A 22,254-nucleotide genomic window follows, 5' to 3' on the forward strand; every position below is an offset into this window, starting at 1 on the left:
GGGGGCTGTCTCCATAGTAAAGCGGAATTGTTTCTCAGAATTAAATAAACATATGAATGATTTGGATCAAAAACCATACATATTTTGCTCATCAACCAACCAAATAAATGCCATTTATTCTGATTTCTAAGCTGATCACACTCTTATAATACCTTTACATGTATCCCAATTACAACTGTATAAAATGACCCAAGTATAAATGATATATATGGTATACAACATAATATACATATATAATAATTATATTTATAATACAATTCATAAGCTGATATTACGAAACTTGAAATGCAACAGAAATGACTATGAATAATAATATTACACCTGAATTTAAAAAAAAAATTTACAGTAAGAAAGGTTGCAATTTGTTTCCATAGGATCCTGTCGGGTGACCATCTATTTATACGATATATTATTGTGCAATGACAATAAAGTTGATGTTTAATGACAATAAAGTTGAATCTAATATAATAAACCACCAGATGTCGCTGTTGAACTTCCTTTAGACATTATATCATTGGCTAACGACGTGTCACCTGATTAGAAAGTCACCTCCCGGTAGGAAGTGGTGTGAGAAGCTAGCGTTAGCTTAGCGACCTTTAATCATCCAGAACCTGGCTGCGATATAACTTTATTACTAAATCCCCTGAAGGGACAGAGGTGGGGGTGAGTGAGTCTTTCACCCAGTGTGTGTGTGTTTGTTTATAACCGGTAAAACAACTTTCTAAAAAGAAATGCGTTTTCTTTCAGCCATGCCTCAGAAAGATCCGTGTCAAAAGCAAGCATGTGAGATTCAAAAGTGTTTACAAGGTACACAACACGCACACAGACACATATACACACGCACACACACACTTGGGTGCCATGATGTGTTGTCAACATTGTCCTCTGCTCGATGTTTCCCCTCCTCCTGCAGCCAACAGGTATGTGGAGAGCATGTGTGAGGACGTGATCCGGGAGATGCGGCGCTGCTGCGAGACTCAGGCCGGAAACTCCATCTGCTGCTCCGGGTTCAGGGAGACTCAACCCCCGGAGGAGAAGAGAAGTCACACATAGCTGCCTTCTAGCCATGTCACAATGGCACTGTATCTGTGTTGCACTCATTCAGCCACTACTGTGTAAGGTGCCATCAGGGCTGAATGATATACGGTCAAAATAATATCCCGATGAACATGTTCTCATCAATCGATATCGATAATCCTCACGATTTAAAGACTCCTAAGCATTACATGAATATTAATTGGTGAAGATTATGTTGCAATACTTATTGGTATTGATTTATTGAGCAGCCCTAATTGCAACTGATGCACAATGTGGATGATTATGAATGCACAGGTGACATTATTTTTGACATGTCCTTGCAGAAATACACTGGAGCTTAGATCAGCCACAGTATGAGTGCAATCTATATTAATGTTATAATTTAACTTAGTGTTGTTTAATAATGTCGCACCTCTCCGGCACGGTCCCAGCAAAGAGTTCAACAACATGACACCACCTGTCCAATGTAGTATGTATTTATTAAAGGGAAGTTTTGTGAAGTGATTTGTGCAGCGTCTTTGTTTCATCGCACACACCCACATCAGATGTGAGGGAGGCTTGTTTGTGCACGTCACCACTGAGCTACACAGTAGTAAAGAACCTGTAACTTGTTAAAGGCCTGACACACACCCATGACCAACCCAAACAGGTTATTTTTAGGTTGTATTAGCTGATAGGACCCGAGGGCTGCACCTACAAATATTGGACTCCTCTCGAAGCTGAACAGGTATGTGAATCGACATGACTTTCCTGTTGTGTCACATGAGGAGTTGCACTGTTATTATTGTAAATGTATTAGTCTCACATGAAAGTACAGTGAGGAAGTAAAAGACATTGTCTTTTAATGTTTGTGATTCCTAAATTTTTTGCTGTACCATCGATTTCCAGCCCTGTGGTTTTTACTAAACTGCCCTTGTAAAGCGCTTTGAAACCTGAGATTTTGAAAAGTGCTCTATAAATAGTTATTATTATTATAATGAGATCTACCTGTGATGTGTAAAAATGTTTACTGTTTATCAAGTTTTTGTCGAAGAAGAGTTTAAAACAACAACCATCACTCTTTTAACTAATTATGCCGATGATAATTGTTATTAGGTTTAAAACAACAACAAAAATAGCAATAATCCAATGATATGAAAATGTATAACTTTATATAAATTTTTCTCAATAAGGAAATTGCTTTCACAAAAATGTTTCTTTAAATGTATGCTTCATGTATTGTTAACTTAAGAAATAATGAAAGAGTTTTGCCTCAGAACAAAAAACAAAACGTGTTAATTTCAACAAGCGATGAACTGTGGTGGTGTTATTCTTTGGAGTTTGCACTTTGCTTGGTAGAATGAAAGTTGCCAGTTTAATATGAACACAAAGCCCAAACTCACACAATCCTGTAATAATTCCTTCCATCGTTGAGTTTAGAATGTCCAGGTTTTATCTACTGTTGACAGAGATTCAGGTTTGAGGCCATTTGTTGATTAATCTTAATCTTAATTTGGGATCATTTTGGAGGCTGAGGTTTGAAACGCCGTTTACGTGATGACGTAGGCTGACCACGCATTGACGCGCCGACGTAAAACGGAAATGAGTAGCAGCAATTCTTTCTAGAAAGTACAGTCTCCCCGTTAGCTGATGCTAGCTAGCTCAATCTTAGTCTGTGTCGGCTGAGCACCGCCCGTCGCTGCACCGACCCACGAACACACATCCTGTAGAAAGTGAAGCTTACGTCCGAGGGCTGCTTTTCTGACTCAATCTCCAGTGGAGGTCGGGTTTGCACACGAAGTCACACTCCGAGCTAACGCCGCTTGTGCTGTGTTGTCGCTGGCATCATGTCCAGGATAGACTACAGTGTGTGGGACCACATCGAGGTGTCGGACGATGAAGATGACACCCACCCGAACATCGACACACCCAGTCTCTTCAGATGGAGACACCAGGTACACCTTTTAAGACAAATCGGTTTGTTAAGCTCTTTCTTTTGGGTATACGTGGGGCTCGTACATGTCCTGTGTGAGGTGTTAGCTGCTCTACTACCCCCACTGGATGATGTATAACCTATAATCGAGAAAAGATTGTATTGCAGTAGCTTGTTTTGTTGTACTTAGCCCGATAATTGCAAATAGTGCATCATGGATATTCACCTTAAAAGTCACTGTTGGAGATCCCCGCGTTGTCCCTGTTGTTGTGACTGATCTGATGACATCTGTCCCTCAGGCTCGGGTGGAGCGAATGGAAGAGTACCAGAGCAAACAGGAAGAATTAAACAAGGCAGCCGCGGAGAGCAAACGCAAGCTTGCAGAGGCCCAGAAGAAAGTCCAGGAGCTGACCCTCACAGAAACAGACGATGCCAAAGCAGAGCTGAGCAAAGCCCAGGCGGAGGAGAAGAAGCTGAAAAAGGAGGCGCGGGAGTGGGAGAAGAAGAGGGATGAGCACATCCGGGACGAGAAGAAGATGCCATGGAACGTGGACACGCTCAGCAAGGAGGGTTTCAGCAAGGTGAGGTAGAGAATGATGATGGTGGTGGGGGGAGGCTTCCAGTATACTATGGTTTTTCTTGACTCAAAGACAGAAACACTCCCAGTAGACGCTTATAAAACCACATTAACTAGGTCTAGATTTTTTATTTAGAATCTGCACCAAAATGTACACAGTCATAAATACCAGTCCCCTAAACTCTTTTTAGAAAGATCCATGATTTAGAAAGATATTATTAATATTGAAAAATGCTGGATCCACAACAAAATGTAATCGGTTCTTCCCTGACGTGTACAGCATCTTTCACAAAGTGTCTTAGTAATGGCAGAATTATGCTAAATCGACTTAACAGATTTCCAGGTGGAGGGATGGCGCTTGAGAAAATCCATTTAATACTGGTTAAGATTAACAAGGAGATCTGCTGTGTAAACTAACTCACTATTTTATGGTTTACCAAAAAAAAGAGCTTTTTCTATTCAATTTTGGCCCTGGCTCTGTGCCATCAACATCTCTGTTTAACATCACTCCATGAGCCTGTCCATTTTATTTCTGCAGCTTCTGATTAGAAGGTGTTTGGGCCCAGTGGGCTTTGGAAGGACTTTTAGTTGCTGTGGAGCTGATTGTGTAGTGAGACTGGGAGTGCTGCTGTGTATTTCTTATGGTAACACTACACGTTTTGTCTTCCATGTGAATGACTTTGCAAATGGTTTGTTTGGGAAATTAACAATAGATCATACATTAAAACACACAAAAGTTTAAGAGTTAAATGAATCTCTGAAAACCATGTTTTTCTTCTCTCAGATTTTGAACAGATTGGTTCATTGTTCATGATTACTCTCTGTCACTGTCCTCCACAGAGCGTTGTTAATGTCATACCGGACGCAACTGAAGCGACTGAAGAGGAGAAAGAGCAAAAGCATAAAACCTTTGTGGAGAAAAATGAAAAGCAGATCAAACATTTTGGTAAGAATAATTGTTTTTTTAAATAGGGCCTGAGCACAGACAGTGCGAAGGGCCTTTTGCAATTTTTGTTCCCAAACTTTGCACGCACATTAGGCGGGATGAAAATGTATGTATTCTGGAGTAATTGAAATGGGCGTGGCAAAATTGCTCAACTGTGGTTAAACCGGTCTTCAAGACATTCGGTACAAACGGTTATCATGACCGGACTGAAATAAAAGTTCTTGCACCAATTTGATTAATGCAACAGGAAGTCGGCCATTTTGGATTTTGTAGCCATTTTGGCTGTTTAAACGAGGTATATTTTAACAAACTCCTCCTAGAGCTTTCATCAGATCAAATTCGGGGCCGGAAGTCATGTGTTGTCGAACACTGTGTTAGTTGCACGGCGTCAATTTCAACTTGTCCCTGTGACACACGAAATTGCTGTAACTTCAGTGTACTTTGTTCAGTCTCCCTCAAACCACATGTGTGTAATAACAGCCCCCACCTGAGGACGTTCATATGGTTTTATGGAATGGGCGTGGCCAAATAGCTGAATCACATGTGTCGTTTCATTATGTACAAAAAGTTGTTGTAACTCCAATGTGCATTGTCCTATCAGCAACAAAATACATCAGAGTCTCAGCCTTAACAGCTCCATATGTCAAAACTAACTCAGGGACATGGTGCTACCGACTGATTCACCATGAAACAGGATGTTTTTTTTAACCTCACTACACATTGTCATTACAACCTAATTTTGATTGACATTACATATTCACCGTGTGATCTACACTTGATGGCGTGGACCGTAATGCGTGATTAGTGGGCGTGGTTCAGCGCCGCTTGACAGACCCATGACGTGACATGTTTATCTTTCCCTCGGTTTACAAAACACACGCAACACAGATCCGTTTCGCCCAGTCCCAAGATCACAAGTGCTCGGGCCCGCGCAGTGCCGCTCACAGCCCTAGGTAGCCATTGTTATTTACTGCATTATATGGTATACTGGTATGTGAAAGTAATGACGCTACCTCATTTCTATCTTTACTACAGGCATGATGCGACGCTGGGATGACAGCCAGAAGTACCTCTCTGACAACTCTCATCTTGTATGTGAGGAGACTGCTAACTACTTGGTCATCATGTGCATTGACCTTGAAGTTGAGGAGGTAAACAACTAAAGAAATGGCTCACTGTTTTCTGCATATTCCTTACACAATACGTATTTTAGGATGCACAGATTATGCTCCTCTGAAAGTGTTTTCCTTTTTTTGTAGAAACATGCATTGATGGAGCAAGTGGCTCATCAGACCATCGTCATGCAGTTCATTCTAGAGTTGGCCAAAAGCCTCAAGGTGGATCCCCGCGGGTGCTTCCGTCAATTTTTCGCCAAGATTAAGGTGATTTAAAAGTGTTTGGACGCTACAGAACATATTAAATAGCTTGTAGTCCCTTTACAGACCAAAACGTTACAGGAACAATGGAACCAGAGGAACTAAAGTCAGTGAGTGAACTGTGAAGAGGAAACTAAGTACTTTAAATGTCAACTCATTGTGTATATCTGTCATTTACAGACAGCAGATCAGCAGTACCAGGATGCTTTTAATGATGAGCTGGAGTCATTTAAGGAGCGAGTTCGCAGTAGGGCAAAGATCCGCATTGAAAAGGCCATGAGGGAGTATGAGGAAGAGGAACGTCAAAAGCGCCTCGGGCCAGGAGGGCTAGATCCTGTCGAAGTGTACGAGTCCCTGCCAGAAGTAAGTTCTTTTGATCCAAGAATCCTCAGGACTGTCTTCTTTTCATTTTTTCCTGTAAGTTTAAACCGCCTCATCTTTACGTCCTTAATTGCAGGAAATGCAGAAATGCTTTGACTCGAAGGACATCCAGATGTTACAAGATGTTATTAGCAAAATGGACCCAACGGTAGGTTTCTTTGTTTTTTACTGTGACCAGATGGGAAATATATTTCAGATAAGTAAATGTTTTTTTTTCTGTTTCACGCATTCACTGTTTAAATGTGACGATTATACATATTTTAGGAGGCGAAGGGTATCATGAAGAAGTGCATAGAATCGGGGCTCTGGGTCCCCAACTCCAAGACAGACGATGGGGATGAAAAAGAGGAGGATGCCACCTATGAGGAGGTGAAACAGGAGCAGGAAGAAGCTAAGAAGGAATGATCAATGTTGATGTTATGATTTGTTGCTCTTGCAAATGTTCTTACTGACTGTATTGCAGCTCCGTTATGTGTATGACTAGTTTGCCAACCAAGGATCAATGGAATTTCTTCTCTGATATATAAAGATGAGTTTTAAGGGATTAAGTGTTCGGTGAACATCAGCAACTCCTGCTTGGAAAATAAACTGCTGCTTGTGTTTAGGTGTTTTATTTGTTTGAACGTTGCTAAAATTTGTATTCTTACAATTATTTGTCTACACCTGTTGATTTTTCTACCTGCTTCATCAGTTTTAGTTGAAAAAAACATTCAATACATTTTCAGGGGCTTGTACTTCAAACAGGATTTGTAGTTTACGAGGGAACTTCAGTTTTAATAGTAGTTTTTTTTTCAGTGTAATGAAGCTAGTTCACTTCAGACAGGGGTAAATCAATTGCTAACCTAAGCTGTCCCGTCTGATCTTCTCTGGAGCAGATTAAGTCTGAGATCACTAGAAAACCAAAGGCTTCATTCGAAAGGATCCTGAAAGAGACTAAAGAGTTTACAATCAAGGGTCACATTATAAAGAGCAATGCATTGTCTCATCGATTTGAATCATCTTACTGATCAAGACTTTATTCATGTCCACTCTGGTTTTATTACGGCTTCTAACGGAGTTTATCACACTGAATTATGAACATGACTATTACAGCTTCATTTTAACTCAGCAAAAATAAAAATGTTTGATTCTTGTCAGTGTTGATGCTTTAAACCGCTATTCTGTCGCTGCTGCTCGAAACCACATGAGAAAAAGTAAATCAAAACCATCTGGTGTGTTTTGGTGGGAAAACTCCTGTTCAATATTCCAATGATTGTAAAAGAAAATTTGAGGCCAATGACCTCATCACACATTAACTAGTTTTCTTCTCTTCGGTCTGCTTTGGCAGCAGTCATCATCAGACAATTAAAGGAGAGTAAATGGATTTGTGTTTATATAGCGCTTTTCTAATCTTGATGACCACTCAAAGCGCTTTACACTACAGTTTCACATTCACCCAATCTCACACAAACATTCATACAATGCATCTATCCCAGCACTTTTTTATTCTATGGGGGCCATTCAGGGTTCAGCATCTTGCCCAAGGACACTTCGGCATGCAGATTGTTCAGACTGGGGATCGAACCGCCGACCTTCAGGTTGGAGGACGACCACTCTACCCCTCAGCCACAGCCACCCTAAGAAACTTAATAAAATGAATGTGCTGATAAACATTTTATCCTTAAACCTCCTTTTACATTCATAATTTATTTCTAACGCAATTATACTTTGGTAATCTTTTCGTTTACATTTCACCTTGTTTAATGTCACTTTTGAATTGCACCATAACCAATTTTACATTCGTTATCAGAATTTCAGGGTCTTGAGATGGTAATTTCCCCCAATGTCACATTTTCTACTAACTTGCTTTACTAAAGGTTACATTATGTCCAGCTAGTCCAGATGTTGTGATTTTGTGGTTGATGTCTGACCTGTGAGAATCACAAGAAAACCCTAACCCTAACCGATCCATCTGCAAAACTTTTTTAGTAATGCGTGAAAGCAGGTGTGCCTGGGGTTTCTAATTGAAGCCTTTGGTATTAATAACTGTATTATTGAATACATTTACACATAGTGATGAGTGATACAGAAGGTAAACAGATGCTTATGCCATGATGTTGTAAAAGCAATTACGCCAGAGGATAATTATTCAAACCGGGTCATTCTCTAGTTTTAGATGGTCAGACCATCATATGACATTCATTGCTATTCATTGATGAACGACAAAACAAACAAAAACCCATTGAAGGTGTCTAAGGATGTCCTTATTGAGATTGGGATTGGAATTCTTAATAAAAGCGAAATTACAGGAGCATTAGAAAAGGAAATTTATTAAATTGAGTAAAACCAACCAACAGCAAAATAATGAATACCACTAATAGGAACATCCAAAGAGAAACACACCCACATTAACCATAAATATTAACAACAACAAAGTCTGTATTAAAAGTTTTAACCCTAAATTCTGGCAAAGGGTGGAGATTAAATGATTATATTATTATTATTATTATTACTTTTAATGAAATGTAATTAATGAAAATAAGTATTTTCTTTACTTACTATATAAAAACAGTTTCATTAAAATCGCCATAATAAGAATAAGAGCTGTATGTACACCACACCTCAAAACTGCCATTTAAAAGGACTAATGACAATAATGAGGATAATAATGTTGTTGTAAATTCGTGCACTAGTGAGGCATGAAGTGGAAATCAACCTGAGAAGCTAAACTTGAACGAGTACATCTAGGGGAGGGGGCAGAGAGATAGCTCACCTTCAAAGTAAAAGTTCAGGAGGCTGGAGGTTTGATTTGATATACACTTGTTTGTACACTTTCTAATTTTCTGCAAATTTTGGTAAGAATTTGAACATGTTAAAGCCCTCAAAAAGCCAATTAATTTGCCTGAAAATTAATATTATATATTATATTTAACATAAGAACATGTTTCAATGGCATTTAAAAGAAAAGGAAATTTGAAATCAAATCAAAGACGGAAAACGAAACAAACATACTTTTTTACTCCCTGACGTTTATTCTGAAGGGACGTTCCGGTAGTACGTGCCTGGGCGCGCTGTGCTCGGCTCGTCTGGCAGGAGGAGGGCGTGGTCTGCTCGGTTTGGGGAAGCGCCAGAAGTCGGTTGTTTAGTTCCGTAGAAACCAGGAGAACCCCCGAGTCAGTGAACGACCCCGTGGGGCTGAAACCCCCCCAACGATGGGACTATGAGGCCTGGCTGACTGTTCTTCATCCACACAGGATTCCAGGTGACTACAGACGTGCTTGTCACAGACGTGGCTTCGGATATGATGTCGGTTACATGCATAGAATCCAAGTTCCCTAGCCGCTCGGTGACGCAGTCAGTGTGTGTTGTATCTACATTAATAAATGTGTATTTAACGAGTGGGCTCCGCTTGCTGTAATCTGATATGTCATGTAAACAACAAGTTGGACGTGGGGATATCCCCGGAAGGCCTTTTAACAAGTTGATCCTATTACCTTGTGTCGCATTTTAAATAAAGTTAATTCTATTTATACACGTGCTTTTTAATTTGTCTCTATACTTAGTCATTAAAAAATAATAATAATTATTATGATGGTGTAAAATGAGAAATGTCGAATGTGCGCTTTCAGAAAAAAGTGAAGTGTCGCTTTAAAATTGCGTTTGTATTTACGCACGTGATTCCAGCCAGTGCAACAGCTGACTGATAAAATAGTCATAAACTGTGATTTACACATTGTTCGTGCGTGTGTGTGTGTGTTAGTGGCTCATCCCAACCATGTATAGGATGTGGTGGTCCAGGCGGTCCAGGTCAGGGCCGATTCCAGGCCAGGCTGAGCCTCCTCAAGGTAAAGGCATTCATCTTTTCCTCCTCTGGACCCCAGAAGGCGAGAGGTATTTGTCCCACACGAGTGGGGAGGTCACGGCGGAGGAGCTGTGCATCGCAGCTGCTGAGGCTGTAGGTGAGGGGGAGGACAACCTTGACGGGGCACACCCACACAGATCAGAATGAAAGTGCTGTTTCTTCTCATGAGTTCATCTATCTGTGTTCACTCTGTGTTTTTTGTTCCTCAGGAATAACACCTCTGTGCCATGTGTTGTTCGCTCTGTACAATCCACTCTTGAGCTGTTGGTACAGTCCTAACCACATCTTCAGTCCAGAGGAGGACTCCAGCCTGATACTTCACTACAGTATGAGGTTGGCTCCATGTTTGTGTAACACTGGATTAGCAGGGCAGAGGTAACGCACCAAGCTTACTCACAAAATCTGTCTTTGTTCCTTGTACTCAGGTTTTACTTTCACAATTGGCACGGACTAAATGAGGAGGAGCCAGTTGTGTGCCGCTATCGGCTCCGATCTGGGACTGACCACAGGGGTTCCCCTCTGCTTGACATCACATCCCTGGAGTATTTATTCTCTCAGGTTTGTTCTATAGTTTACTACACATTAGTTCAAAGCACATACTGTACATGTGGTGATGAAGAGTGTGACACTAACCTCTTTGTCTCCTTGGTCTCCGAAAGGCTAAATATGAATTTGTGAATGAAGTGGTGCAGATGGAAGACATTCAGACGGAAGCGGAACTAAGTCGCTTCAAAAATGAGAGCTTGGGGATGGCCGTGCTTCACCTCTCGCACCGGGCGATGCAAACAGACTGCACGTTACAGGAAGTCGCAGAGAAAGTCTGGTAAATATTCGCGGGATCAAATCATGTGCTGTTGTTAAGCCAAAGCTGTGTGACAGTAACAAAGACTAAAGGCATTTCAATGACTACATTTGTTAAATTATTTCAAGTTATTTTCAATTGTCCCGAACGTGTGACAATCCATGTTCTCCTTTGGATCACAAAACCGTCTTCCAAACTCAGTTAATCACTGGACAAGGGGTGACATTAATTTATCTCTTTATTTCTCCAGCTTCCTGCGCTGCATCCCGAAGTCTTTCTCCAAACACATCTCCAAAGACAACTTTCTGACAAGAATCAGGATCAATCGGGTGTTTGCGGAATTTGTGCGGATGTTCCAGCAACACACTGTGGACAAGGGGCGGCTGGGCGCCCAGGAGATCATGTACAAGTACATCTCTACTCTCGAACACCTGGTGCCGCGGTTTGGCTCAGAGACCTTCCCCGTGTACCACCTGGAGCTGAGGGAGGACGGGTACGGTGGCAGCTCTTACGGCGACAACGCCCATGTGCAGGGCGATCCAAAAGACAACTTCACGGCTCCCGTCACCCATGAAATCGAGGTGTCTGGCACAAAGGGGATTCAGTGGAGGAAGGTGTCAGTTCAGAAGGTTTGTCAACACATCATTTAAAGCCTCTTAAGGGTTTATCTTGTGAGATGTTGTGTGGACTTCATATTCATTCAGTCTCTTATCCGTAGGCACAGGTGAATGGCTACTTCCGGAGCGATTACATAAAGAAATCCAAGGACCAGTCGAGCCAGTCAAATGCAACAGCTCCCAACACACTGAGCCCCTTCTGCGATTTCCCTGATATAACTCACATCGCCCTCAGCGAAGCTAATGTGTGCATTAGCACTCAGGACAACCGCTGCTTGGTGAGAGCACTGGTTTACTCCTTTGTGTTAAAGCAAAAGCCTTGATGCATTCATATAATTGATAAATGTGCTTGTGATGCATTAGTCTAATTGATCTACTGTATATTTATTATTCTACTGATCTGATTGTTCAGTCCTTAGAGTGTCTGAGTGTATTGTGCAATAAGCACGGATGCCTTGATTCTCATGTGCTGTGCTCTGGCTTCTGGTGCACTTAAGGCACGGTATTGTGTTTTGAATGTGCATGTGTCTGTAGGTGGGAGCTCTGATTGTAAGGTAGTGGTGTTTTTCTGTATGTGTATGTAGGTGGTTCAGATGAAATCCAGCCAGGAGGCGCGTTCCTTCATCTCGCTCCTGGATGGATACTACCGGCTGACTGCAGACGCCCACCACTATCTTTGTCATGAGGTGGCTCCCCCAAGGGTAGTGCTGAGTGAAGCAAATGGACTGCATGGGCCGATGCAGTGAGTTTTTCCCTCTTGCACATGCATACACAGACACAAACGGGCTATAAAGAGACACATTGGTTTAGATCACGAGCTCTGTTGTGTTCCCAGTGATGATTTTGTGCTGCTGAAGCTGAAGAAAGAGGCAGCAGAGGAGGGAGCTTTCCTCGTACGTTGGAGCGCTCTCGACTATCGCCGCATCATCCTGGCCGTGCTAAACAAAAATAAAGTAAGTCAACACCCACTCTCCTCCCTGGGAATTGTTGCAGTGCAGTGATGAAGGTTTTCAGTCCCTGTGTGTGTATCCCTTGGTTCGCGCGCGGCTCACAGAACGGATCGACACCGAGCCACAAGCAGTTTCGGATCCATCACAAGGAGTCGATGTTCCGTCTGGAGGGCTGGGACCAGGAGTTCTCCAGTGTGAAGGAGCTCACCGACAGCCTCAAGTCCTTCATGCTCAAGTCTGGACCAGACAGCTTCACTGTGAAAAAATGCTGTTTGCCAAGACAAGCAGGTTTGTGGATGTATTTTGCTAAGTACGAACATCCTCCAGTGTATTTTGAGGATTTTATTGTGACTTAGGCTCCCTCCATATTAGTTTCGCTTTCTTTTTAAAATAATAATAATACATTCCATTTATATAGTGCTTTTCAAAGTTCTCAACGACGCTTAACATATTGGGGGATAAAATAGTGAAACCATCAATATACTCTTGAATACAATGAAAAAGCTAAAAAAAAAAGGTCAGGTATACTTAGAAAAATTCAAAATAAAACAATAATATAATACAAATAAGCAGAATAGAAACATGAGATGGGGGGGTTAAGCTGGGGATGGCAAGTCTGAAGAGGGTTTTGAGGTCCTTTTTGAAAGATGGCGGTGTTGGGCTGTCATGCTAGTTGGCATTTTAAGATTAAAATGACCTCTGTCCACTTAAGCCTTTTGGATCTGTTAACGACCGTTAATGTTCGCTGGGCATGTTCATGCATCGTAAACAGGAAGCAGTTTTTTCCACAGCAGTTGTTTGCTGACTCACAAAAAATACTAAGAACAAGAAACAACAAGGTTGAAAGGTAAGACGAGGGATTTGATTTCTAGACAGACAAAAGGGTAAGCGATCAAGTCCTGACTGATAAGAACCAATTAGCAAGAGAGTGCGGGTGACTGAGTCATAATTTCTCAAAAAATGATGTCTTCGTTCTTGCTGATCTGTATTAGCACACAACCACAGTTACATTCACCCTGAAGCACATTCAGTGGCCTTTCCAAACTTCCCCATTTTTAGCCTCTTGAAAACGCAGAGTGCGTATGCATGGTAGGCGTTAGCACAGCAACAGTGATGAGGAGATATAGCCTCTGTGGCTGTGTTGTAGGATATTTATGATCTTGCATACATTCTGTCTCTGTGTGATGTAGAATTGTCCAACCTTCTGGTGATGAGGAGAGGTGACGACCGGGTGAACACTGAGGCCTTGTCCCGGATCAAGACCCAGCTTCGCTTCAACCCAATCAAGGACAGACAGATTGTACAGGTGATGACGGCCACTTGTCACCTCACTGTGATCATCTGTTTCCCCTGACCAGCTTAGGTACTGACAAGATGGGTGTTGCATGTGTGTATACAGGAACAGCATCTGGGCTGCGGGACCAGAACTAATATCTACTCAGGCCATCTTCTTGGGCTGGGACGAGGTGAAGATGACGACGAGTTCAATAACAACGGCAATGACCGCAAAGGGATCAAAGTGGTTCTCAAGATTCTGGACCAAAGCCATAAAGATGTTGCACTAGTAAGCCACTAGCCTCTCAGAAGACTTACGGATATAGTTAATCAAATCCAAACAACTGTTAACTAGAAATGCACTCAGTAGATTGGGTATATATTTGGCATAACCCTAACTAACAGACAGGTAACGTGACCTCCTTGGTGCAGGTATGCTCATGTCTTTGATGCTCGCTCTTTAGTAAATCTCTCCTTTTTCTTTCTTAGGCCTTTTTCGAAACCGCCAGTCTCATGAGCCAGGTATCCCACAGTCACCTGGTGTTCGTGCATGGCGTGTCTGTCAAAGGATCTGAAAGTAAGCGACATATCACTTCAGTGAACTCACTTCTGCTTTTAGACGGTTGTAGTCATATTTGTAATTCCAGCGCCAAGTGAACCATGAAAGGAATGCAAACCCACATTCAGCCTGTAGTGCTTTAAAGAGGATGCTACTTACATTTTGCTAGTGGCTCTGAGCTGACACTTGACCTCTCATACGTGTGTTCCTGTCTTTGCAGACATCATGGTGGAAGAATTTGTGGAGTTTGGGCCCTTGGATGTTTTCCTTCACAAAGAAAAGGCAGCAGTGACCCCGCAGTGGAAATTCATTGTTGCCAAACAACTTGCAAGTGCTCTCAGCTATCTTGTGAGTTCAAACACTCCTTGTTTGTTTGTATGCCACATATTTGAATTCAGTACAACTCACTGGAAGGAACACACAGCTTAGTCATCATTAGAGGGAAGAAACGTGCTGACACACAAAAAGAAGAATCAGAATTAAATATCACTCAGGAAAACCTTGAAAGATAATTGCAGCACAGCAGTACATTCTTCCCAAAGACCAAAAGTGTTTGTTCTAAACATATTTTGATGACACTTTGATCACAACAGCGTAACTTTGACTATTGCAGGAGACCAAAGGGCTGGTTCATGGAAACGTCTGTGCCAAGAACATTCTGGTGGCACGGAAAGGTCTGGAGCCGGGTACTACACCTTTCATCAAGCTGAGTGATCCCGGAATCGCTCTGAGCGTCCTCTCACGGAACGGTCGGTACCAGCAACTTACTTTACCCAAAGTAACTTCACTTTAAAGAAAAGCTTATTTCTGCACTGCTCGTCCTTGTTGCAATCAGGTTCAGGAAACAGGAACTTTCAAGTGGACCATTTCATGTGAAATGTTTCCAGTTGTCTTGTGTTGGTGTTACCACTATACACAGAAAACCAAAAGTGTAGATTCATTAGTAACATTTCTGGTATACATTTTTTTGTGTTTTTAAGTAATTTAGGTCATTAGAAAAAAAAGGAGAGTAACAATTGCTGCTTTTGTAAAAATAAATTCAGTTTTCACTAACTTAATTCTGCACTTTCTGGAGTGTGAACTCACCGTTACACTATATTCTACAGGTTACATCTGTTTTTGTTGTTGCCACTCTGCTTTCTAGAGCGTCTTGAGCGCATCCCGTGGATTGCCCCCGAGTGTATCGACAGTCCTGCCCCCATTGGCCTTGCTGCGGACCAGTGGAGCTTTGGTGTCACTCTGCTCGAAATCTGCAACAACGGCGATCTTCCCATGAGTGGATATGCATTGGCCCATGTAAACCCATATTGTAGCATTGAAGGTCCAGTGTGTAGAAATCAGTCGGCAGAAATTGTATATAATTGTGCTATTATAAGTAAATAATCGCCTTAAACTATGAATTGTTTTGTTTCATTACCTTAGAATGAGACCTTTATATCTGGCATGTTGCCGGCCATATTTCTTTAGTAAACCCTGAATGGACATAACCAAACACTGGCTCTTGAGGGGGTCTTTTGTGTTTTACTTTTACTTGGCGGGGGAGGGAAGGGGTACTAGTTGGTTTTAATCTGCACCGTCACCACTAGCAGCCACTAAATCCTACACATTGAACCTTTAACCTCTTTTTATAGTGAGCCACCCATTTTGTTCCTCTGACACCTTTATTGTAACATCAGAACTTTTTGCCCTCAACAGAAAGAGCGCTTCTATCAGCAAAAGGGCCGCTTTGCTGAACCGTCCTCCCCGGAACTTGCCACCTTCATCAGCATGTGTTTGACCTACGAGCCTGTGGAGAGGCCCTCATTCCGCGGTGTGCTCAGAGAGCTCACAGAAATCATGCCGAAAAGTAGGTTTTTACTCACACTTTTGATTTTAGTCTTTCAATCTGTCTCGGTATATGTAATGAACGTGTGTTTTTTTTTTCTTCTGGACACAGATTTTGACATATCTACCTGTGAAACTCTCCCTGACATGGACCCCAGCATTTTCCATAAACGCTACCTGATTGAGATTCGGGAACTAGGGAAGGTGAGTCCTCGTACCGCATCATGAAAGGTTCTCTTCTATCCTGTATGTTGAAAATAATCCACGGCTCGTTGTTCTGTCTCCAGGGTAACTTTGGAAAGGTCATTCTGTACCGGTACGACCCAGCCAATGACGGGACTGGGGAGTGTGTGGCGGTGAAGTCCTTGAAACAAGAGAATGGGCATGTGCCTGATGGCTGGATAAAGGAGATAGAGATTCTGAAGTCTCTCGATCACAGCAACATTGTCAAGTACAAGGGCTGTTGTACTGAACTGGGTGAGTCCTCAGCTGTCTGCTCCAGCTACGTTGATTTAAATATACATCAACGTGCAGTGTCTGCATGTGCAAACGAGTGCTTGTTCAGAAGCTCCCTTTTCACTTCGATCATTTAGGCAATTGATTTTGTTCCCTGCTGTTCCTTTGTAAATAATGAAAATCTTGTTGAAGTGAAACGCTGTTTCCATTATATGTCAATATTTTGCACTTTCAACACACAGCGTGTTGAGCCTCACAGCTCCTTCACAACCTGGATAAGCAGCAGGTCATCCTAGCCGTTGAAATATAATAAGAACAGAAGGATTAAAGTACTGTTGCTTCGTCTATTGACAGGAGGACAAGTGGTGCAGCTAATAATGGAGTACCTTCCTCAGGGCTGTCTGCGAGACTACCTTCCCACACGCAAACTGGGTGTGCCACAATGCCTTATGTTTGCTCAGCAGATCTGTCAGGTGAGATTAGATACTTGAGTAGTTTGAGCGTATCGTCTCCTCTTGAACTGAATGTTGTTGTGTGCGAACTGCACAAAGTGTCCGGTTGATGTCTCCTTCAGAAGAAGAAGCTGGGTATTTCTTAATCACTTTTTATACAGCTAGAATTTCCATACACTACCTACCAGACAGCTGCCTGGGAGATCATCCATCATATTATGTTTTAATTTCATTCTGTAGTGCTGAGGTCTTTCTTTCATCTTGTTTGAGTTATTTAAAAGCAATAGAATTATGTTACATTCAGAATCCGGGAAAATACCAACGAGGAAATGTCATTCAATATCCTGTTAATCACATACCTCAAGTTTACATCTTTTTTTGTAAGTTAATAGAGACATTGTATAATTATATATTTTTTGATTGTCTTTATATTTCTTGGTACGTACTTTTTTGGTTTTAAATCCACATTTGACCCTTAGTAATTTGTCTCTCTGTTTTAAAGGGAATGGAGTACTTGCACAAAATGCGATACATCCATCGAGACCTGGCTGCCCGTAATGTTTTAGTGGAAAACGACAGTTTGGTGAAGATTGGAGACTTTGGTCTCACAAAATACATCCCTGAAGGCGAAATATACTATCGTGTCCGGGAGGATGGGGACAGTCCAGTGTACTGGTGAGTTCATGCAGCATTTAAACTTAGACTGTAGATAAAGATGGGTGATGCATCTCCACTTCCTCTCACTACATGGATATCCCAGTCACAGATGTTGCAATCGTGTACTGGTGAAATTATTTGCAGCCAGAGTCTTAGCTACATTTAGTTACTTAGTGAAGTGGAATCACAGTATTCAAGTCAGTCTCATCTGTCATTTGTTACGCTTTACCCCTTTGTTATAGCATCAAATAACTTATTAAAAACTCAATTGTCAGATAAATTATATTTAAACATCAGTGTGAAAAGAACTAGCAAAAAAATGTTGTGTGTTTTTTTTTAGAGCGTATTTAGATCTTTTACTTTTGCCCATATCCCACCCACTAACTTGGAGCCTGTGGGTTTTATGATCTTTACTGTAGCCGGCCACCAGGGGGCGATTAAGAAGTTTTGGCTTCACTTCTGGGAGTTGTCATGTCGTCCATCTTTATATCCAGTCTGTGCTTTACTAACAGAATGCATTTTTTCAGTTGTTTTCAGTGTGTTCAGTGTTTTGATCTTTGCCTCGGACCACTTCACTGTGTTCTGTCTCTGTATAGGTATGCCATCGAGTGCCTGAAGGAGAGTAAATTTTCCTTTTCGTCCGACATTTGGTCCTTTGGTGTAACACTGTATGAGATCTTTACCGACTGTGATTCCCATCAAAGCCCTCCGACAGTACGTCATCTCTGCCCTCTTAATTAAAACAAACCAAAAAAGGTATATATTTTCATGTGTGACTTACCCTGTATTAAGTCACTTCTTGCTTGGTATTTTTTTTTAGAAGTTTTTGAAAATGATGGCGGAACCAGGAGAACAGATGACTGTGATGGCCCTCATAAAACTGTTGGAGAGAAACATGCGATTGCCTTGTCCCAGAAAGTGTCCACATGAGGTAACATTACATGCTCATGAATAAAGTTGACATGTGGCATGACGAGGAGCCGGATACTCTCATATTTACTTTTCTTACCTACAGGTGAAAATGTTGATGGAGCAGTGTTGGGCTGCAAATCCCACACAACGGCCGACATTCACATCCCTCATTGAAAGTTTGAAGGCTAATGGCTAAAACATTGACTCTTCCCTGGCTCAGATTTGCTGATGAATTAGCTGAAGATCTATTTGTCAACGTGTCATCACTTTGCAGCTATGGCAACCACCTATTACTTGGTAGTCAGTAATGTGTTTCCTGCTGTGCATTGCCTGCTGCCTCCATTTACATTGATGTCTTTTTGATACAACCACTGTTGTCCTCATATATGTGATATTAACACAATTATACATTCAGCTGTTTATTTTCTGGCTGATTTCAGGATGCATGGGGAAACATGCTAGCACGAGCAGGCAGGCACCCAGTATCAGATGCCATCTTGCAAAATACCACGGAAACTGTTCAGAATAGGACGTCTGTCACTATATTTGTAATTTTTTTTAATGTTTTTTGTGTGTGTTAACTATTCATATAATTTTGTATAAATAAAAACAAATGCAAATACTAATAAAAAGTTTTTCATATGTTATGTTTTTAAAGACTGAAGTAGACTGAGGCGTTTGTCAAAGAGGTGTAAGGAATTATGACATGATGTGTTCCAGGATGTCGAGAGTGCAACAAAGCACAGCTACATCTCTCTTGCATTAGAACTCATGCCCCACTAGTTTATAGGGATCTGAAAGTGCTACAAGTAGACTGGCACCTAGTAGAGCTCCCTACATAATTATATATGTGACTGTCTAGTTCTTATAATAGGGATGTGCTCTGATATCACAATTAAGTAATTTGTCAAAAAACATCGTTCTAAACAGAGGAAAATGGAGATCTACGCGTTATGCCCTTAAAACGAAAATGTTTAAAAAATGCCCTATGTCGCAATGCTAAAGCAAAGTGAAAGTTCAGTGGAAATTGGGTCGGAGGTTTTTCTGTAATCCTGCAAACAAATTAAAAAAGCACATGTGAAAGGATAACCTCCTTGGATGAGGTAATAATACATGTAACAAGCAGATCACTAACCCAGGAATTGGTTAATCTGAACCATTTAGGTGACACTTAGTCACATCGCACGACTGTAGGCCGGAAATAATATGTGAAAACATGATGTGCCAAGATCAAAATTCCCTTTGTTGTCATTCAAACTACACTCAAGGCAAGTGCACAGAAGAACAAAATTACATTGAATCCAGGTCACGCATGTGTAGAATGCTAGGTATAAAAGATATTGAATTTAAAACAAAGTTGTAATAACAAGTAAAAGAATGAATAGATAAATATGATACAAGTGAATATAACGACAAAGCACGCAACTGAATGAAATTACACAAATAGATAAACAAGGTGTAGACAGACATTGGAATTAGTGCACATACTATATGAAACTGTATGCACTGACAATAGATAAATATAATACAAATGGTATATTGTAATGTAGCTTGAAAAAACAGCTCAGTTGTGGAAAATGCTGTATCTATACCAAAATTCTTTTTGCAAGAGTGTGAGAAAAATAACAACCTTGCTGTAATTTGAATTTATCAGACCGGTATAGAACCAGTAAACACACATTTACGTGTCAGGTAGCAGGCGGGGAGCAGCCGCTATTTGCATATACGAGGTGCATAGATCAGTGTTCTTCATGCAAATTGAGAAAGACCCAGTAAAACCTGCTTTATGGATTAGAGCTGGTGCAAGTTCTCACCGGTTTAATTCGGAAAAAAAAAATTGAGAAATCTATATGGACATGATCAGTGCCAAGAGATAGTTCAAGGTGGTGCTACTTGCATCTGGAGGCACACCGCACGCTACTGACTGTCACCTGTCTGGGGGATTCTTGATTCTATTGTTGAGGAAGAGGTTTTGCCATTCATGCAGGTCCAGCTCTGCACCGCTCTGATCCATAACATTGGGGGGAAACTAAACACTCCACCAGGAGCCAATTGATATCGGCCCCCTCCAGTCGTGCACTGCAAAGGACCCTGGAGGAGCAGAGATATCCTGTGGCCACATGCAACAGAGTCTCTGTGTCCTTGAGTAACAGTGTGGAGAAAAGTTTCCTATTAGCTGACACAAGCTGCCACAGTCCAGTGTAGAAATTCTGTGACTTCATATTTTAAAGTAAGGCCGATAATCAAATTTTCCGTCCTGGAGTTATTCTGCATGTCAGCTGGAATTGGCTCCAGCCGCCTGCAGCTCTCAAGGAATAAGCAGTATAGATAATGTATGGGTGGATTAACCCTGCACACTGGGGGGGCCTATTTAACAACCAAAACCAAATCTACAGCTTCTGAGTGGAACACCATCTCATCTAACTCTACTAATAGACTGAAAATATAGATAATGGCACTCAATAGAGCACATATCTCCAACAAGGCCCAACAGTGCCCTTATATTTAATCAAGCCGCACCAAATTGCACACACTCATAGATATCAGACCTCTTTGTATGTCTGATTATTTCCCTCAGAATCCCTGCAGGTAACTGTCGGATCTGGTTTCACGACGAAATCCTTCATATTAAAGTGGTTACACTTCTTAAACAGTAAAAGATATGTCATAACCATTTTTACATTCCCGCATTCACATTATCTCAGCCACTCATTGGCAACAGGTTTGTAGCTTTTTGATACCTTACACCTGCTGGGAAAAGAAAAAGACAAAGGACACACTCACTGATATCAACCCCCTACATATATCTTAATATTTTCAGATTCACACATAATTCTCTGAGAAATCAATCAAGTGTTACAAAATGCCCTATTTCGGGAAGTTGAAAAATAAATCCCTGTATTCACCTCCTTACCTGACAAAAATCGAATGGGCTCTCACCAGATCCATACTGCATCGTTATGGGTTTGGTATAAATCTGTTTAGTAGTATTTTAATAATCCTGCTAACAAGATGTAAATGAAAACAGAACCTCCTTGGCAGAGGTGAATGTATCCGGTTTATTAGGTACACTGGTTTAATTAAAAAGGCCCTCCTTCGTGAAGTTTAAATGTTTACTTTGAGGTGGAACAACGTAGTGCATGTCATTTATAAAATAAAATAATATCATACTTAGATAAATAGACCTTAATGTTGACTTTTGGAATTATGAGCATGACTGGATAAATTCATTAAAGGGATTCTTTTGCAATGCGACATGTATGTTAATATATCACCTCTGCCTGGTAGGTTAGGTTTTTGAATGTTCTTGTTTGATAGTAAGCAGGATTACACAAAAACTACTCCTATGATTTCCATGAAACTCGGTGAAAGGATGCAGTGTACGTCAGGAAAGTACCACTTCAAAATACCAGAGTATGCATTGTGACCAGTCTGCTTGTTCACACACGACCAGTGGGCCCCTTCAGTCTGTGGAAGGCCCCCGGCCCTCACCCCCACCTCACCCCGATCGATCTGCAGCTTTTATATTCGGAGCGCGACCACTGGCCCCGCCCCCGTCATCCGTTACGTCGTAGTCATGGAGAATGCGTCCCCCTCTCGTCCAATGAGAAGCGCAGCTGGGGCCATGTGTGTATTGTTTAAACTGCTCAAATCACACGGAGTTTCCAGACCGGATCAA

The 22,254-nt window shown here is 41.4% G+C and overlaps 3 protein-coding genes across 5 annotated transcripts; all 3 read left to right on the top strand.

Moving 5' to 3' along the window:
- The first annotated feature begins 505 nt into the window (after nucleotides 1-505).
- On the top strand, nucleotides 506-1,538 carry cmc4 (C-x(9)-C motif containing 4 homolog (S. cerevisiae)). Of its 2 annotated transcripts, none has more exons than XM_062408081.1 (3): nucleotides 506-663; nucleotides 748-807; nucleotides 914-1,538. In XM_062408081.1, exons 2-3 carry the CDS (start codon nucleotides 750-752, stop codon nucleotides 1,051-1,053), a joined length of 198 nt encoding a protein of 65 aa, XP_062264065.1. In that variant the 5' UTR covers nucleotides 506-663; nucleotides 748-749; the 3' UTR covers nucleotides 1,054-1,538. The 2 variants fall into 2 exon arrangements, with proteins under 2 accessions (XP_062264065.1, XP_062264066.1); XM_062408082.1 differs by having other exon boundaries at nucleotides 532-657.
- Nucleotides 1,539-2,613: 1,075 nt separating this feature from the next.
- On the top strand, nucleotides 2,614-7,362 carry LOC133970923 (hsp90 co-chaperone Cdc37-like). The gene is made up of 8 exons (XM_062408080.1): nucleotides 2,614-2,972; nucleotides 3,250-3,531; nucleotides 4,368-4,473; nucleotides 5,509-5,624; nucleotides 5,733-5,855; nucleotides 6,030-6,212; nucleotides 6,307-6,378; nucleotides 6,495-7,362. The coding sequence occupies exons 1-8, from the start codon at nucleotides 2,865-2,867 to the stop codon at nucleotides 6,633-6,635; spliced, it is 1,131 nt and encodes a 376-aa protein (XP_062264064.1). The 5' UTR covers nucleotides 2,614-2,864; the 3' UTR covers nucleotides 6,636-7,362.
- A 1,949-nt stretch (nucleotides 7,363-9,311) lies between these two features.
- On the top strand, nucleotides 9,312-19,235 carry tyk2 (tyrosine kinase 2). 2 transcript variants are annotated; one of them, XM_062407918.1, is made up of 24 exons: nucleotides 9,312-9,471; nucleotides 9,970-10,168; nucleotides 10,281-10,404; nucleotides 10,497-10,629; nucleotides 10,731-10,894; nucleotides 11,124-11,502; nucleotides 11,592-11,768; nucleotides 12,075-12,232; nucleotides 12,326-12,443; nucleotides 12,545-12,728; nucleotides 13,631-13,746; nucleotides 13,840-14,004; nucleotides 14,205-14,292; nucleotides 14,495-14,622; nucleotides 14,888-15,023; nucleotides 15,419-15,570; nucleotides 15,970-16,120; nucleotides 16,211-16,302; nucleotides 16,386-16,575; nucleotides 16,909-17,027; nucleotides 17,509-17,681; nucleotides 18,260-18,377; nucleotides 18,484-18,594; nucleotides 18,679-19,235. In XM_062407918.1, exons 2-24 carry the CDS (start codon nucleotides 9,985-9,987, stop codon nucleotides 18,769-18,771), a joined length of 3,453 nt encoding a protein of 1,150 aa, XP_062263902.1. In that variant the 5' UTR covers nucleotides 9,312-9,471; nucleotides 9,970-9,984; the 3' UTR covers nucleotides 18,772-19,235. The 2 variants fall into 2 exon arrangements, with proteins under 2 accessions (XP_062263902.1, XP_062263901.1); XM_062407917.1 differs by having other exon boundaries at nucleotides 15,970-16,302.
- The last annotated feature ends 3,019 nt before the right edge of the window (nucleotides 19,236-22,254 follow it).

Source organism: Platichthys flesus, chromosome 16, assembly GCF_949316205.1.
Source record: "Platichthys flesus chromosome 16, fPlaFle2.1, whole genome shotgun sequence".
Classification (NCBI taxonomy): Eukaryota; Metazoa; Chordata; class Actinopteri; order Pleuronectiformes; family Pleuronectidae; genus Platichthys; species Platichthys flesus.